We start from the raw sequence: 16,108 nt of genomic DNA on the forward strand, positions 1-16,108 counted from the left end.
TGATGATGGTAGGACAAGGGAGATCCCAATCAAAGAGGTGAACTGCAGTGTGAGAGAAATACTCCAAAGATTGGTTGGTTGGTTGGTTGATTTGGTGTTTTATGGCACAAAGCAACTAGGCTATCTGCACCAAACATCCAGTAAAAAGTTAAAATTAAACTAAAAATTATTAAAATACATAAAAGGAAGTTAAGATAAAACAATGTTTAATTTTTGAATTAAAAACATAAAGAGCATTAAATCTAATGTTTACATCTAGTCTACAGCAGTAAGAGAAAAACTACAGTAATACACGTTGAAAAGGACTTTCCGTATCATAATTGTAATTGACATAACTTGCCAGGAAGACTAACAGATAAGTTTAAAAACCACCGTTAATCACCTGAAGTTGGGCTTTCCAGTCCTGGTTTCGAGTTATTAGACATTACGGCCATTTTCTAATTTGAAAGTGAACTAGATGTACTTTGATTCTTAAAAGGGAATCAGATTAAAAAGGGTCTGATGTGTAAATTACAAAACTTAAGTAGTATTAAAAAGATTAATGGCCTTTAAAAAACTAAAAACATTTCTAAGGTGGACAGTGTCACCATTGCCAATAACACTGTCTAACATTAGGAATAAATCTTGGGACAAAACAAGTTTAAAATGGGGCTGTCGTTGAGAGTCGTAATAATGGCAAGACAGTAAAACGTGGCTCGTTGTGACCCGAGTGTTGCATAGAAAACACGTTGTGCATCAGTCCCAGATAAAAGAAAACAATGAGTTAAAAAACTGTGACCAATGCTTAGTCTAGTTAGAATAACTTCCTCTTTCCGATTCTTATAGAGGGTTTTATTTGGAAAAGCTTGTTTTCACATTGCTCACTCTAAGTCCACTGCCAACTGGCATGGAGTCAATACTTAAATACAGGACCATAGTCCACGTATGGAACAGGCACAGCAGTGACAGAGCATACAGATTTATCTGCGGTGTCGGCAAGCCCATTCCTGCGAATACCAATGTGGCCTGGTATCCAGAAAAACTGGATAGAAGTAGATATTAAGGAGAAATGAGCCAGTTGATTTTGAATATTGGTGATAACAAGGTGAGAACTAATGTGAATCGATTCCAGGGCCAGTAGAGAACTAAGGGAGTCAGTATAAATAGTACAATTTAAATACTGTTTAGCTTCTATGTGATCCAAGGCAAGAGAGATGGCATATAGTTCAGCAGTGAATACAGAAGCTGCTGAGGAGAATCTGTGTGCAACCACCAAACTACAAAAAACTTTGGTTGAGCCTACAGAGTCACCTGATTTTAAACTATCTGTATAAATAGAAATGGAAGGATGGTTCAAAACATGATCAGCAAATAACATACAGTATTTCCAATCAGGAGTGGCTGCTTTTCTCAGATGACTTAAAGATAGGCCCCATTTGGGGGACTGTAATAAGCTATGGTAAGATGGGCTGACCAGTGGATACAACGTTATCCAAGGACGTTATCCAATTCATTCAACTGTGCCTAGATACAAAGGCCAAAAGTAGCAATGGCAGGTCATCTATTCTGAAAAAGTATGGCCCATCGAGGAAGGAAAACACAACCCAAGATGGGATGCTTTGGTAAGGAACAAAGTTTCAAAGCATACAGTAAAGACAGTTTGCAAATGGCAGAGGTGCAAAGGAGGTTCATGAGATTCTGTGTATAAGCTCTAAACTGGGGAAGTGTGGAAAGCTCCGATGCAGAGCCAAAGCCCCTGATGATGAAGGGGGTCCAGCATCTTCGAGACTGAGATCCTAGCAAAGCCACAGACCAGTGATCCATAGTCTAGTTTCGATCGAATAAGAGCACAACATATCTGTAACATAAAACATCGATCTGCTCCCCAAGTGGTGGAAGAGAGGACATGGAGTACTCTTGTACATTGACTCATAGCTGCTTGATGTGTGGTATAAAGGTCAGCTTACGGTCAAAGATAAACCCCAAGAACTTTGTCTCAGGAATGAAGCCAAAGAAACAAATCCTGCATATAGTGTTAAAATTTGAGTGATATACTAAAGTTTGATGCCATGTTTATTCATAATAAAATTAATTTAATTGATTTTGAATGTAACTTTTTAAAATGATCATGGCTTGAGCCCTTTGATCCTCACTAGATACGTACAGCTTGTCTACTGAATAACTTAGAATACAAAAGTAAAATCAACTAAATATGCCATACATATAATATTCTAAATCTTTCTAGGCTATAATGGATCCACTACTATGTGACTTCTGACTTGGACACAAAAACATACACTAAATGAATGTAAGGAATCTGTAAGAAAAGGACAATTTAAAGTTCTCATAAGAGTGAATATGAACAAAGACTTACACATAAAATAAAGTTTCTTAATCACCAAACTTCAACCAAAATTCAATGAGGAAAATGGTACAGCTTGTTATGTGCATAATATTCAGGCATAAAAGAGACAATTCTATTAATAATGATGAATGGTTTGAAGCATTATGAAGTTTTATGTTTGAATACAAGAACAATATTTTACAAGCTTAATCCATTGAAACGTTAATACAAATTTCTTTAAAACAAGATATAATACTCTTCTGCTTGACTTTAATTTATTTTGAATCATTAATTTCAAATTTTTCAAAACCAAGGGCCTAGTCTGTTCTTTTACTTCAAAAAGAGTAACTTACAAATAAAGAGTCCGAGGTCCTTGACTTGCCTTCTAGACATACTGCACTCGTAGAAGGAGTTGAAATTGAGTCTTTAGGTGGTTGAGAACTTACACTTTCTGGAGTAAAAATCACAGTTCCTTCTAATAAGCGTGTAAGTGTAGTATCTATACATCTAGTGGTAGCTATAAATATTATAAGAGTTACATATAAGTTATATTTGTAAGTGCAATAAAAAAAAACCCACTAAATTATACAAAAGTTCATATAATTGATGCACACAGTTCACAGTAGTGAAAAACTTAATAAAAGTAAAGTAACAGTTAACTTGAATAAGTCTTCTCAGAACTGAAATGGCTAGAAATAATGCAACCAAAAACTTAGAAGTAAGTCACTTTATTAGAGAATTTAAATCATATGATGATGTATGATTATTAAAGCAGTTAGCTTGAAATGAATTTGAGAATATCTCAAACAAAAGATCTTTCTCAACACAAAAACCTTGCTAATAAACAAGATTATGATTTGGGTTTCTTAGTTTAGAAACTTTATCACAAACTCAGAATAAGATATGTTTTCAACAGTTCCCAATTCCTCCAAGTTTAATATTGGAACAGTTATGAGTCAAAAGGTAAATATTCTTTTAGAAATATCAAAAACCAAGAAGTATCTTTCTGAAACACTAAGAATACAATACAATTATGATTGAACACTATCATAAATCTAGAGGTATCTATACATTTTTTAAAAAATAAATTACTATATTTAAGTAAAAGAAAAACATATTGGGAAGCAAACCTTTGCACCAACAAAAAGACACTTGACTCTAAATAGTATGATCATGTTATAAACAACAGTAACTGAAATTAAAATCAGAACTAATCACTTTATAAAATGATATACAAGAGGAAGTTTGTTAATTAACTAAATGATCATCTTCCTTGTGTTGTATTTGTAATAAATGTTTAATAAATCACCCATAAAAATACTGACAAAATACTGCAAGGAATTTGGACACATTCTTCTGAATGATCATTTACATTTTTTCAGTAAATTTTCAATAAAATTTGCATAGCCAATCTTAAGGGTCTCTAAAGCCCCTTTAACTTCTCATTAAGAGTTCTGATATGAAAATTTAGGAAACTTAACATGGAAACTTATTTCAAATGATTCCTCACATATCCTTTTAAATTTTCAAAGCTTTGATTCCCTAATCTTTGGGTTTCATCATGAATCTTCCACAATTTCTGTTGTTGTTTTCTCTATCAAAAGCTCATATGAAAAACATCAGATCATTTTGTAACAAAACTATGACCAAGTAACCATAGATACTCAAGGAAAAGCTAAGTATAAATACAAATATATGGTGTTCCTAAATGATTCAAGGCTTCACATTTTAGGCTACTTAGTAGTTTAGGAATCTAGTTAAATTTCAGTTAAATGTTTACATTCAACTTATCATGATGAAAATTTTTCTACAAATTCAGAACCAATGACAACTCATGTTTTAAGAGCTCTACAGTGCATGTTATATGTATTATGATGTCTCTCACTCTTTTTGACAGAAATTCTTTAACATCAGTAACTGTAATTACTGTACTTCAACTTTTAAAACAATTTTCACTTAAATTTATCATGTTAAGATTTTCTTAAATCCAGTTTTGTTAATGGTTTCCAGTGTTAGTGGGTAGTAAAGAATCAATACAGATAATTATTATTGGTTGCCAACTTTTTTTTACAGCTATTGGTCAATCCAAACACAACCAAGTGTGAACAAATCATAACATAATTATAAAAGAAAGCTCCCATGACTAAGTAGTTGTTATAAGAAGACCAACAGACCTAAATCCATTCCAAGAGAAGATTTTACCATCTCATTGTTTATATTATTTGATATACAAAAAGTTATCTTTTCACACAACTTTGCTGTTTTTAAGTTAAAATACATGTATAAAGTACAGAAGAAAAAAAAACTTCTGTAAAGCACACGATTCCACGTATATCAAACTGAACATTTTGTTGGTAAAAACTAAGGCTTTCAAATTTTCATTATTTATGATAACAAAGTTCATACAAATATTACAAAGTAGATATCTCAGTGTTGCTTACAATACCATTCTTTACTATTTTACATCATAACATAAAACAGAAGTGATCTTTGGTGATACTGATACACATCCTTTTCAATACAAAAATTGTTACAATCTTGCAACCCACACCACAAATTAATTTTATAAAATGGTCACTTCATATACAAATGAAACTAAAGGACTAGATGAAATATTACATCTACACATAAGAATTTATGTATAAAAACTTGAAAAGAAATCAAACTACCAAAACAATTGTATTTGGAAAAATGCTAAGAACATTTGTGAAATTTAAATGAAATGCTCACATTTAAATCACTTCTGATTTTGAGTGAGTATCACCTGTTACATCTAATACCTGTAGCAGTATTAGCACTTCATAAATGTACACTACATGCATTTACCTTTTCACCCTCTTCACATAAACATGTGAAGAACAAGTAACAACAGTGTTGAACAGCTTTAGGAAGTAATTTTCTGCAAGAACAATAGATCAAAAAGATGCCTTGGGATAGTAGTTGAATTCTAGATTAGAGGAGTCCTTTTACTACAGATAAAATAAACCTGTTCCTGACAAACATACTTAATTTTATAATGCTCCAATTGTTGAAAAATGTAACAGTCAGCTCCACTAAATGTTTGGTCTATTCTACTGTTTCTTCAAAAACACTAGACAATTACAATTACATACACTGGAAAAAAGCATCAGATTTTAGTCAATATCAAAATAATACTATTATATAAAGCCAGTGCCACTACAAAATTATATTTTCAGATGCTTTTAGAAATTTCACAACTAACACTGTATATACACTGTATATGTTTTGTTATATATTATACACGAAGAAGACAGCCCAATGTTCTGTCAAAACATGTATATTCTCTAACTAAAAAAAAATTTCAATATGTTTATAAGTTGTTTTTTTAATTTACAGCTGTATTGGCATAATTTGCTATCATACACAAATATACTGTGTAACTTTTCCACACAAATGAAGCTCTATACACAAGTTTTGCTTGTAATTCATGCATAATTTAAACACACATTTACAAATTCTTCAGCATACTTATACATTTATTACATTTGAAAATACTTTGAGCCCCAAGCAGACTACTGACCCCATGACTCTACATATGGTTGGCAAATTACACCAACCTAGTAATTCCAAAGTAATTAGTTTCCATATTATAATGCTTAGTACAGTGCATATATTACCATAAAATTTGGCAAGATTTCACAAACATTAAGACTTTTATACAAAAAGAAAAACCTGATTTTTTAAAATTAAGTATATGATATTTGCCAACAAGATTGATATGCACAATTTTCTTTAACACAAATATATTTTAATATACAAAAAAAAATAATTTATAATAATGGCTATTACTAATAGTTACTACAAATGATAGTTTATATACAAGAGTTTTATAAACTTAGACTATAATGAATCTTCTATCTGGTCTAGAACTGAATATTTTATCAATGATCCAGGTCCACAATAAACAAATTAATTCCGAGTTGATTTTGTTACATCTCGCCTAAGCTAACACTGTCTTTTCTTAGCTAGCCTCATTCTGGTTATCAGATCATTTCTTACTGAAGAAGATATTTAATATCCTAATAGAAATAATGTTAGCAATAATTCACTGTAGTTTTCCAATTAATAAGCATTAATCACAATTATAGCTTCTCAAGCCTATAGCACACTGACTAATAATATTCTTCTATTACTGTCCCTCAACTGGCTGCTTTTATACAAATTACAAGTTTCTTGAAGTTTTAACAATGTATGAAAACAAGCTAGCATTTTCTTAAAACAAATATTGTTGATTTTAACTCTCAAGAATCTTCTACAAACTTAGAGAACAGATGGAACTTATGCAATACACAGCCAACAATATGTCACATGCAAAAACAAAACTATACTGAATCAAGTGTAGGTATTAAAATAAACATAAATACATTACCAAATAGACAAGTACAAGATACACAAAGACACTTTTTAAGAGAGAATATATATACCACTGAACTACCAGCTCAAGGTTACTGTGCATTAAACAAAAACAAAAAATCCTAAGTTGTAACAATTCACTTCAAATTATAGTATACTATCACACCAATTTAACACTAACATACAATCAGAGCAGTTGCCAGTAAACTTTGTCAGTTCAGATATTGAATTATCAGTACAATTTGACCACATTAAAAATATGAGAACACAAAATACAAGTAAAATATTAAAATAAATTACTGATCTTGCCATATATTCAGAAAAAGTTTGATTTATAATAAAAAATTAGATTCATAAAATGTTTAGTTTTGAATGTACAGCATATGCTGCTAGTTTAGAAGGGTAGTTAATACTCCAACTGAAGAGAAAACAGGCAAAAAGACCTGTAAGTTTATTTTTGAGTCATAGAAAGTCTTCTTGGAAGAACATGTGAGAATAACAGGTGTGAAAGAGAGATGAATAGCTTTACAAACTGGTATTATTAATCATGATAAGATACCTTGGATAACTGTCATTTTAGGTGATGGGTTAGAGTGGCCACTATTATAGGTCACAAGTTAAAGGAAGGTTTTTTTTTGGGTTTTTTTAATTAGAAATAACTACTGTTATATTTGTACTCATACAAGATGTTTTAAAAACCAGAATGAAATGCCTTCTACCATGGAGCCAAACATATATTCAAAGGGCTTAGAAACAGCAAAGCCATGGATAGTCTATGTTTGAAAAAAATTATTGATAATGGAGATTTTAGAGTATACAAGATTATAAAAGCAAATACCTATGGACACCGTGTACAAAACACTAAATGTGCAAATAATCCAGCTTAATTATACACAAAAGCACTTTCACTTTTATATGTGTATCAACTGAGTATGCCAGATATTTTTGTATTAAGAATAGGAAACTCTGGCTGAAGCATTCTGATAGATAATGATCAGCTACAATGCTGAATACAGTAATAGCATTCCACATCTACAAAGTAACTTGAGAAATGGGCCCTATCATGTTTTTGGAGACCAAAAGTAGTGTAAATTATACTTTTGTAAGCTCTTTTGAAATACCCAGTCAGCAACAAATTTTATACTAGCTTTTCCTCAATCAACACTTCCATAGATCATACCGATCACAGAAAGTCCTATGTAAAAGGTTCATCACACATGAAACAAACAATGCAGATGAGACTTATGTGCATGTTGTCACAAAGTTCACTGAAGGAAAATAAACTAATGATAAAAAAAAGAGAGAGAGAGAGAGAGAGAGAGAGAGATAGAAAGAGGATCATATTGTTGATACTGTTTTGTAGTTGGTTTGTCTTACCAACTTGAGTCTTGATGCCACACTGTACCAAGTAAAAAGAGCTTCTACAAAAGTTTGTGTTGTTTTAAAAACAATATGCAACAAAAAAGGAAAAACACTGAGAACAAATTGTACACTAATTTATGATGCTAGGAATAAGGAATAGATGAAAACAAGTGAAAGAACCCTATCTTGCACCAATAACAATGCCATTAATTATGAACAACACTATAAAACATCTGTTGTCAGTATGAATGAATACTCTTATACCAGAGTATTAATAAAATATTCAAGTGACCAAAGGACAACAAAAAGATGTACACAAACAAAAGATCAAGCTGGTAATCAAAAATAGATGGAAAGCAGGAAAAAACACTTTACAACTTCTAATTCTGGAATTATTTGTACAATTATAGAAACAAATTCTTGCATAAAGACAGCAAAAATAATTTTATTCATCTAACGTTATAAATAAAGCAAAAGAATATGATAAACTGAATGAATGTTGTAAAAGATTGTGGGAATTTATGAAAATACAGATTTTTGTTTTTGTTTTTTTGCAGATTAAAAAAAATGTAACTTGGGTGCATCTCCTTATGCATCAAAATTAGTGCAATTTTAAAAATCAAATGTCCTAAAAATGCTGAATATACAATTTTAATGGATGCCCTAAAACAATAAGAACTTTTTGCTGCATTACAAATATAGAAAAATTTTCTTAGAGAAAAATTATAATTTCTATCACCAAGTTCAAGGTCAGCTGCATATTATCAGAAGGGAGTTATGTAGTTTCATAATACGTACACATGAAGGCTTGAGTATAAAAAAAACAACAGAGATTATAAATTCTGTCTTTACTATCTGAAATTCTTGACTTGTGTGTGACCAGGTTTATGAGCATCAGAGAAGCCACTTTTAGCAGCAATACATAATACAAATTTATGTTTTTCAGTGAACTTCATACGGCATATAACATTACTGTGATATAACGTATCAAAAGTTCATAAAATGTAATATTTATGTAATTTTTTGTAATACAAGTTAACATTTTCCTAAATTGAAAATGTATGTTTTGTAAATACACAAAGTGATAAAATTATCTGAATGAGGTGTTTATAAACAGTACCAGGATAGAGGGCATTGACTCTTAATGGGAAGGAAGGGCAGGAGAGTGTCAGCAAAGGTAAGTATTATTTGAAATACATTTTAAATTTAGGAAAGTGTTAACTTCTAAATCATACTTACATCTGCTGACACTTACAACAAGTATCCCACACTGGGAAGGTGGAGAGACCAGTAAGGGCATTATCAATACGTAAAGCATCTGCACAGATCACGATTGTTCTAAGATAAGATTGATATCTGAGTAGAGGAAATACACTACATCCAGAACAGATATTCAATCCCAACCAGACATCAAAGGTTCCACTACTTGGGATTGGAATTAATGGGGCTTGGTGCTTCCATCTCAATCTCTCTCTCTCTCTCTCTCTCTCTCTGCATGTCTAGATATACATCTACACATGGAGGTAGCCATAATATATGATATGATACACCTGGCTATATATACGTGTATCACATCAGCAAGAGCCTAAAAATTGGAAGAGCTGGAAACTCCAGAAAGGACTGCAGTAGCAGAAACCCAGGTGTACCAGCAAATCTGATGCTATCAACAATGCCTGACAATGGGTTGGAACAAATCATATTTTGTATCCTGGGTAACATATGAAGTGGAGAGAAGGTCGAGAGCAGTAATCACATCCTCTCCAGACAGCAAATATCTATCACCAAAGCCTAAAAAGGAGGTACTGGAGACCAAACTGATAACAGTTGGGTGATTCAATGAGAGGCCAACCCACAAATTAGAGCTGAAAAAATGAGAGCCATTCCAACTAAACCTTGCAATGCCACATCTATTCTATTCTTTCTGCTGGGAGAATCTGTATGATTTGAGACAATGGATTTGCTACCAATGGCATCACACATGGAACATGGAAAACTAGAAGGGTGATAAGATTAGTCTACACACACACAGAGGTCCAAACATCGAAAATAAGGAGACCATATGCTTCCTTGATGAGAAACATGAGACGGCACCATAAAAAATAGTCATAACGAATGTAGACAATTTATCTCTTATGAAGCCCAGACCATGAGACCTTGCCTGTTGAAGAGCAAAAATGAAACATTGTACATGAATACTCATCATTCGTGCATGGACTATGGAATTCTGACTATTCATACACGAATCCCATCTCTGAAGTGCAGCATTCTTCAAGAGAATGGAACTCTGGACAAGGTGATAGTAGAGGAACCCAAATTGCAGTAGTTTCCCAACTTAACAACCCCTCGACATCAAAGAACGACCTTGACTAAGAAAACTGAAAGAAACCTGTCAATAGATGTGCAAGATTAATGGTTGTTCAAAGACCAAGCAATTCTTTTATTGTGTTTTGATCCCAAAGGCATAAATGATTCAAATGATGCCCACACTCCCAGAAAAGAAAGAACCATCAAAGCAACAGGAGAAAGCATCCTGTTCTATAGCACTGAGCAGGATGAGATACAGCTGTCCCCAACTGAGAGATGAGATGAAAAATAAAAAATACCCAGACTGATCACACATTGAATTAGAGCAAGAACAGATGTCACACTTTCTGAAGGAAAACTGCCTGGGTTGTATCTGAAAGTTGAACAAGGATGTGATAGTCTAATAACTTATGATATGGTGTCAGCAGTAACCAGTCATCCACAGAATGGTGTGTACAGCATAATGTAATGAAGGAGACAAGAAAAAAGTGTTCAGTATATCAGAATCCATGTGCAGCCTATGCAAGTCTGAAGGAAAAAAACTCATATACAGTAACTGACCCTTGTACACAGCAAATGCCAATGGTGGTGGAATTCCACCACTGAGGTTAAATACACATAGGAGCAGACAACAAGCAAGATGGACATTTACAATCCCAGTGAAAAAAAAAAAAAATCAATACAGGTTGAGAAATGAGTAACATGTGAACCTTGGGAAATCTAGGCATTCATATATACGAAAAAGATCAATAACTGAACACCAATCTTCTTTTTGCATAAGCCCAACAACTGACAGGAATAAAAACCCAGAAGATCTAGCCAACTCTTTCATTACCCCTTGACCAAGCAAACTCAGATAACTCCAGAACTAAGTTCAAATCTCAATGAACTGCAAGAGGTGGAAACCATACAGGTTGGATGAATAATAAAGGGGAAGATGTGAAATGAACATGAAATTGTGACACAAGTATCTGCAAAACTCCTGGACCCCTGGTTATGGTTATCACATTCTTGAAAAAAAGGCCCCTGAAGATATGGAAAAATCTTGGACATAGATAGAATCTATTCTGAGTATCAATGAACTGAGGGGGCTGATGTTGTGGGAGGAGGACTCACAACTAGAGGTGGAACTATAACCTCCTGTAGGATTTGATAAAATTCAAAACTCCAATAACAACAACTGGAAGCCAAACACTGAACCAACATGCACACTAAGAGACGTTGAACTTAAGTTGCATGTCCATAGGCTTGCTCTGTCCCATCAGTGGACAAAGACCTATATAGGTGTCCTACAACCTCCACCTCAAAAGCATGAAATTCTAGGAGCAGATGCATAAGTTGAGAGTTGGGAAAATGCCTCCACCTAATGGTAGTAGGATAAATCCTGAAGTTCTGACAAAATGTCAGATCAGGATAAGGACTAACTATTTCTTCATGTAACTAAGAAGTAAATCTTCCAATATGAACCACAATATCTTTGTATGGAGGAAAAAACTAAAACCTTGCTCTCAGACCTTTCAGCTATCAAGTAAGTTACTGGTTCAAATGTAACCAGGAGTTTAGAACAATGCAGCTCTATTTTTTATTTACACTAATAGTTCTTCAGATTAATATTTCATTGTCATGACACAGACTACAGAGAACATTCTCAACTTTCAGTCCAAAAGCAAAACAAAACAACAAATACCACACAATAGAAAATACCATAAACAATAGTCTGTTTCATTTCAAATTTGTTTACTGTATATATGTGCGAGTGTGTGTAATAATTATTATATTTTATAGACCAGTCTCGTTACTTCAGAATTACTCTCTTCAATAAAATAATGCATTACAATAATTTTATTCTTAAAATGTTGCCCATTAAAACTAATTTAATAAAAAACTGTTCAGTTAGCTTTATAATCTACACTGCTTAATAACTCTTTCATGTTTTGGATTCACACACACACACACACACACACACACACACACACACAAAAAAACAAAAAAAAAACACATAATTTTGTATCATTTTATAGGTATTCACATCTTACCCAGATCCTTTTTAATCACTTCAAGTGGTACATGGGGTAAAACTTCTTTGACTTGACTGGCCAAGTCTGTAATATTTGGAATAGCAGAAGTTGGTGGTATTCTTGGTTGTGCTGCAAACACACACATACACACACAAAAAAAGGAATTAAGTGATTTTCTTAAGGATTTGTTTTATTTTCAGTTTTAGAATTCTTGCAAAAAGTTATAAAAGGGAAAAATGCACATAGATGACCTTAATTTTTGAACCAATAAATCAGAGAAAAGGCAATTAATCAACAGAACCCACCACCAATTCTTAGGATATTCTTCTCTGACCAGACAGTGGGATTCAATCACCACTTTTCAATCTCACCCACAGCCCAAAAGTGAGAAGGGTGTTTTCTGTAGTAGTCAGATGTAAATAATAAGCTCTCTTAATCCAGGTATGCTCAGTATTAGGCTATATCAAACACTTTAAGAAAAATTAAACCAAATATAACTAGTGCATAAATTAGTAATAACAATGTATCACCAGTATTTAACTTCATTTAAATGTATTTACTTATTTTTATTACAAAAAATTACTAATAATTATTCTTAGTCAAAAATAAGGTCATTTACGAACCTGGCACTATTTTACATGGATATACACCTTGAACTGCACATAAAAGCACGAAAGTCATGGTAAAAAAACTTAGTTTACTGATATGGTTCAATGCTGTGTTAATTAAGCAGTGATGATGAGAAAACCCACATATAGAGAAATATATATGTAAAAAACAGCTGGTTTGAGTTGAGAAAATTTTCTTTTGTAGAGGAGTGAACAACATTTTGATCTTCTTCGGTCATCGTAGAAAGAAAGAGGTAACTGACCGATAGCTGATTACATGTTTGAAGGGGGTTGTGTAATTGAGTGTAGGAATGTAGAGTGCATGCTTAGATGTTTGATTACATTTATAAATATATGTATAAAGGTGTTCCTTTGTATTGGTTTATTTTGGGCTTGAGTTGTTGTAAAAGTAAGGCTTCTTTAATTTTGCATTTGTTTACGTTTGTTTCTTTATTTAGTATTTGAGTGTTTTCTATGGTTATGTTGTGTTTATTTGACTTGCAGTGTTCGAAAACGTGTGAAGGTGACTTCTACTTTTTCCATTTTTTCCATTTTTCTACTTGTTTCTCCAATATAGAAGTCATGGCAGTTATCACATTGTATTTTATAAATAATGTTGGTGTGGTGTTTGTCAGTGTAGTTTTTACATAATATAGACATTAGTTTTGTGCCTGGTTTTTCAATAAATTTCATATTAACTGGAATGTCATATTTTGTTATTAGTTTTGCCAAATGTTGGTTATTTTTCTGCTGATGTTGGGAATATATGGTATACAGCAGTATATGGTTTCATGATTTTTTAATTCATGGGATATATTTACTTTTGTTTCATGTGCTAAGTCCCAAGGAATGTATAGTCCAGTATACACAACCCCCCTTCAAACATGTGGTCAGCTATTGGTCAGTTACCTCTTTCTTTCTTTGTGAATCTGATGATGAGTGAAGAAGGTTAAAATGTTGTTTGCTCCTCTACAAAAAATAAATTTTCTCAACCCAAACCAGCCGTTTTTACATATTTATGCCGTGTTAATTAGTGCCTCTACCATATTGGGAGCAGGAATGCTAACTTCAAGAGATAAGTGTCATCTTACTTACCCACAAATGGTAGTACCTTATTTGCATTATTTTTTTTTTTTATCTTTTTATGTTTATCTTTTTCTTACTTTAACTTTGGAGAGTAGTCACCTTCCAACAACTGTCTGCCTGCAGACAGTGAAGGGTGATATAGATGTTGGATGTTGTGGGCTTGAGCACCCACATCTTGCTCTCTAATTTCTAATTTTCTTTTGTGATACTAGTAAATTGGAGATTAAGACTCATAGATGGTGTATCCCCACCACAATGTGAATCCTACTTCTTCAGTCACCTCCAAAACCTAGGATACATTTTATAATCCCACATTGTAGCTTGTACTCTAGGATATTTTTTTTAAATACACAGCATATTTTATTTCATGTTATTGTATTCTGTTTATGGCTTAAAAATATATGGCTATAATACACACACACACACACACACACACATATATATATGCATTTCAATACAGTTTAAAGCACCAACTGCAATTTAACTGTTTATCAACAGACAACCTTCAGTCTAATTAACACTATAAACAACTAACAATTCTGCTATCTTCCATGGTGCATCATTGAAACAAAATACATCCATTTTAAAGAATGGACCAAAGAATAAACCTTCACATTTGGTTAGGACCCCATAGGTATAGAAATAACTAGATGGAAGTAAACTCTAGCATTATCCAAACCTGAAGTGAAAGATTATGAACTACAACAAAGAAAGAATTACCAGTCTGGTGAGCTGGTGGAATATACGGAGAAACATTGAGAATTCTCTTAGCATGATCTACTTTATCAGCACAGGTAAAATTTGTAGCAACTATTCCCAGTTCTTTAGCCATGCTTACTTGTACTCGTTTAGTGAATTCTTCAAAATCTTCTTCAGTGTGCTTTGTCATCACAGGAAGATACCTGGAAAAAAAAAAGAAATATTTAAAATATTTTAATAAACTCATGATAAAATTCTGTTGTTATAAAACCTACTGTTTTCTAAAAATAAGTAAAAAGATTACACTGAACAGCAGGTCAGAGCAAAGTTTTATAACAACAGCTATTTTTTAAAGATTTTGTACAACACAGCATAACTCTATTTCATAGTGTAAGTTAAATCAGTACTTTAATTTCAAAATAAATATATAAATTCTACTCATTTATTCAAAACATGCATATATTTTTCATAGTGGTATTTATATTTGTCTTTTCAAAAGTATTAAATACAAATGTGTTTGACAAATACCTACCTAAGTGTAAAAAGTGTAAAAGGAACAAAGAGAAAACAGAACAAGTCAGACCACCAGCGACTTCCTATGACAGACTAAAAAAAATGTACATTATCTCCACAAGTTTCATATAAAACTTATCTTAATATATGATTAAAATCTAACAATACAACCAAAATGTGAGATAAAACAGAAACCAAACTCCTTTAGTTTCTAAACTAAAAATAACTATAATTTTAATGTGCTACATATATAGAAACAACAGAACTTCTGAAGTTTATGACTTAGATTATTAGAAAAATAATTTCAAGGTTGTACACTGGAATATAACAAATTTTAAAAATACTTTTTAGCCTATATTTCCAGCATTTTTCATAATCTCAAACTAATGTTGAAGGTAATTCAATAACCCATAATACAATTTTCCCTCAAAAAGGCTATCTAACAACTAATTTCCTTTCCAAAACTAGTCTTGTATATATGTACAGTGAAGATTGGTTGGAAAAGATTACCAGTTCTGTAATAATTATTCATACTGACACCAGCATTGTAGACATTTTCTTAAAATTATTTACCAATTTTTTGATGACTGTACAGTTTATCACCATCATGAGCAACTCATGACAACAGCTATTACTGAATGCATGGTTCATATCGTGAAGAAAAATATTGTTCTACATAAACACTGACAGGATTGGCATGAAGTATGAAAATTTTTAACACTGCAATTGGTGGGTGAAAGAAACTGGCAGTTAAGACTGACAATTTAATACACAAGTGTTATAGAACTTAAAGTTAAAACCCATGTAAAATTAATTTTTGA

General features: G+C 32.4%; 1 protein-coding gene across 8 annotated transcripts in view; it reads right to left on the bottom strand.

Annotated features, from left to right (window-relative positions):
- The window catches only part of LOC143253975 (lipid droplet-regulating VLDL assembly factor AUP1-like), a 63,646-nt gene that overhangs the window by 10,931 nt on the left and 36,607 nt on the right, over nucleotides 1-16,108 (bottom strand). For 7 of the 8 annotated variants that reach the window (XM_076508653.1, XM_076508703.1, XM_076508686.1 and 4 more), the window contains 4 exons: nucleotides 15,307-15,380; nucleotides 14,796-14,977; nucleotides 12,400-12,510; nucleotides 2,677-2,840 (listed from right to left, as the gene is read on the bottom strand). In XM_076508653.1, the coding sequence (XP_076364768.1) occupies nucleotides 2,677-2,840; nucleotides 12,400-12,510; nucleotides 14,796-14,977; nucleotides 15,307-15,380 (531 nt within the window). The remainder of the gene's footprint in view (nucleotides 1-2,676; nucleotides 2,841-12,399; nucleotides 12,511-14,795; nucleotides 14,978-15,306; nucleotides 15,381-16,108) is intronic. The other variant, XM_076508694.1, reaches the window with a different exon arrangement.

This window comes from Tachypleus tridentatus, chromosome 1 (assembly GCF_004210375.1).
Source record: "Tachypleus tridentatus isolate NWPU-2018 chromosome 1, ASM421037v1, whole genome shotgun sequence".
NCBI classification, from domain to species: Eukaryota; Metazoa; Arthropoda; class Merostomata; order Xiphosura; family Limulidae; genus Tachypleus; species Tachypleus tridentatus.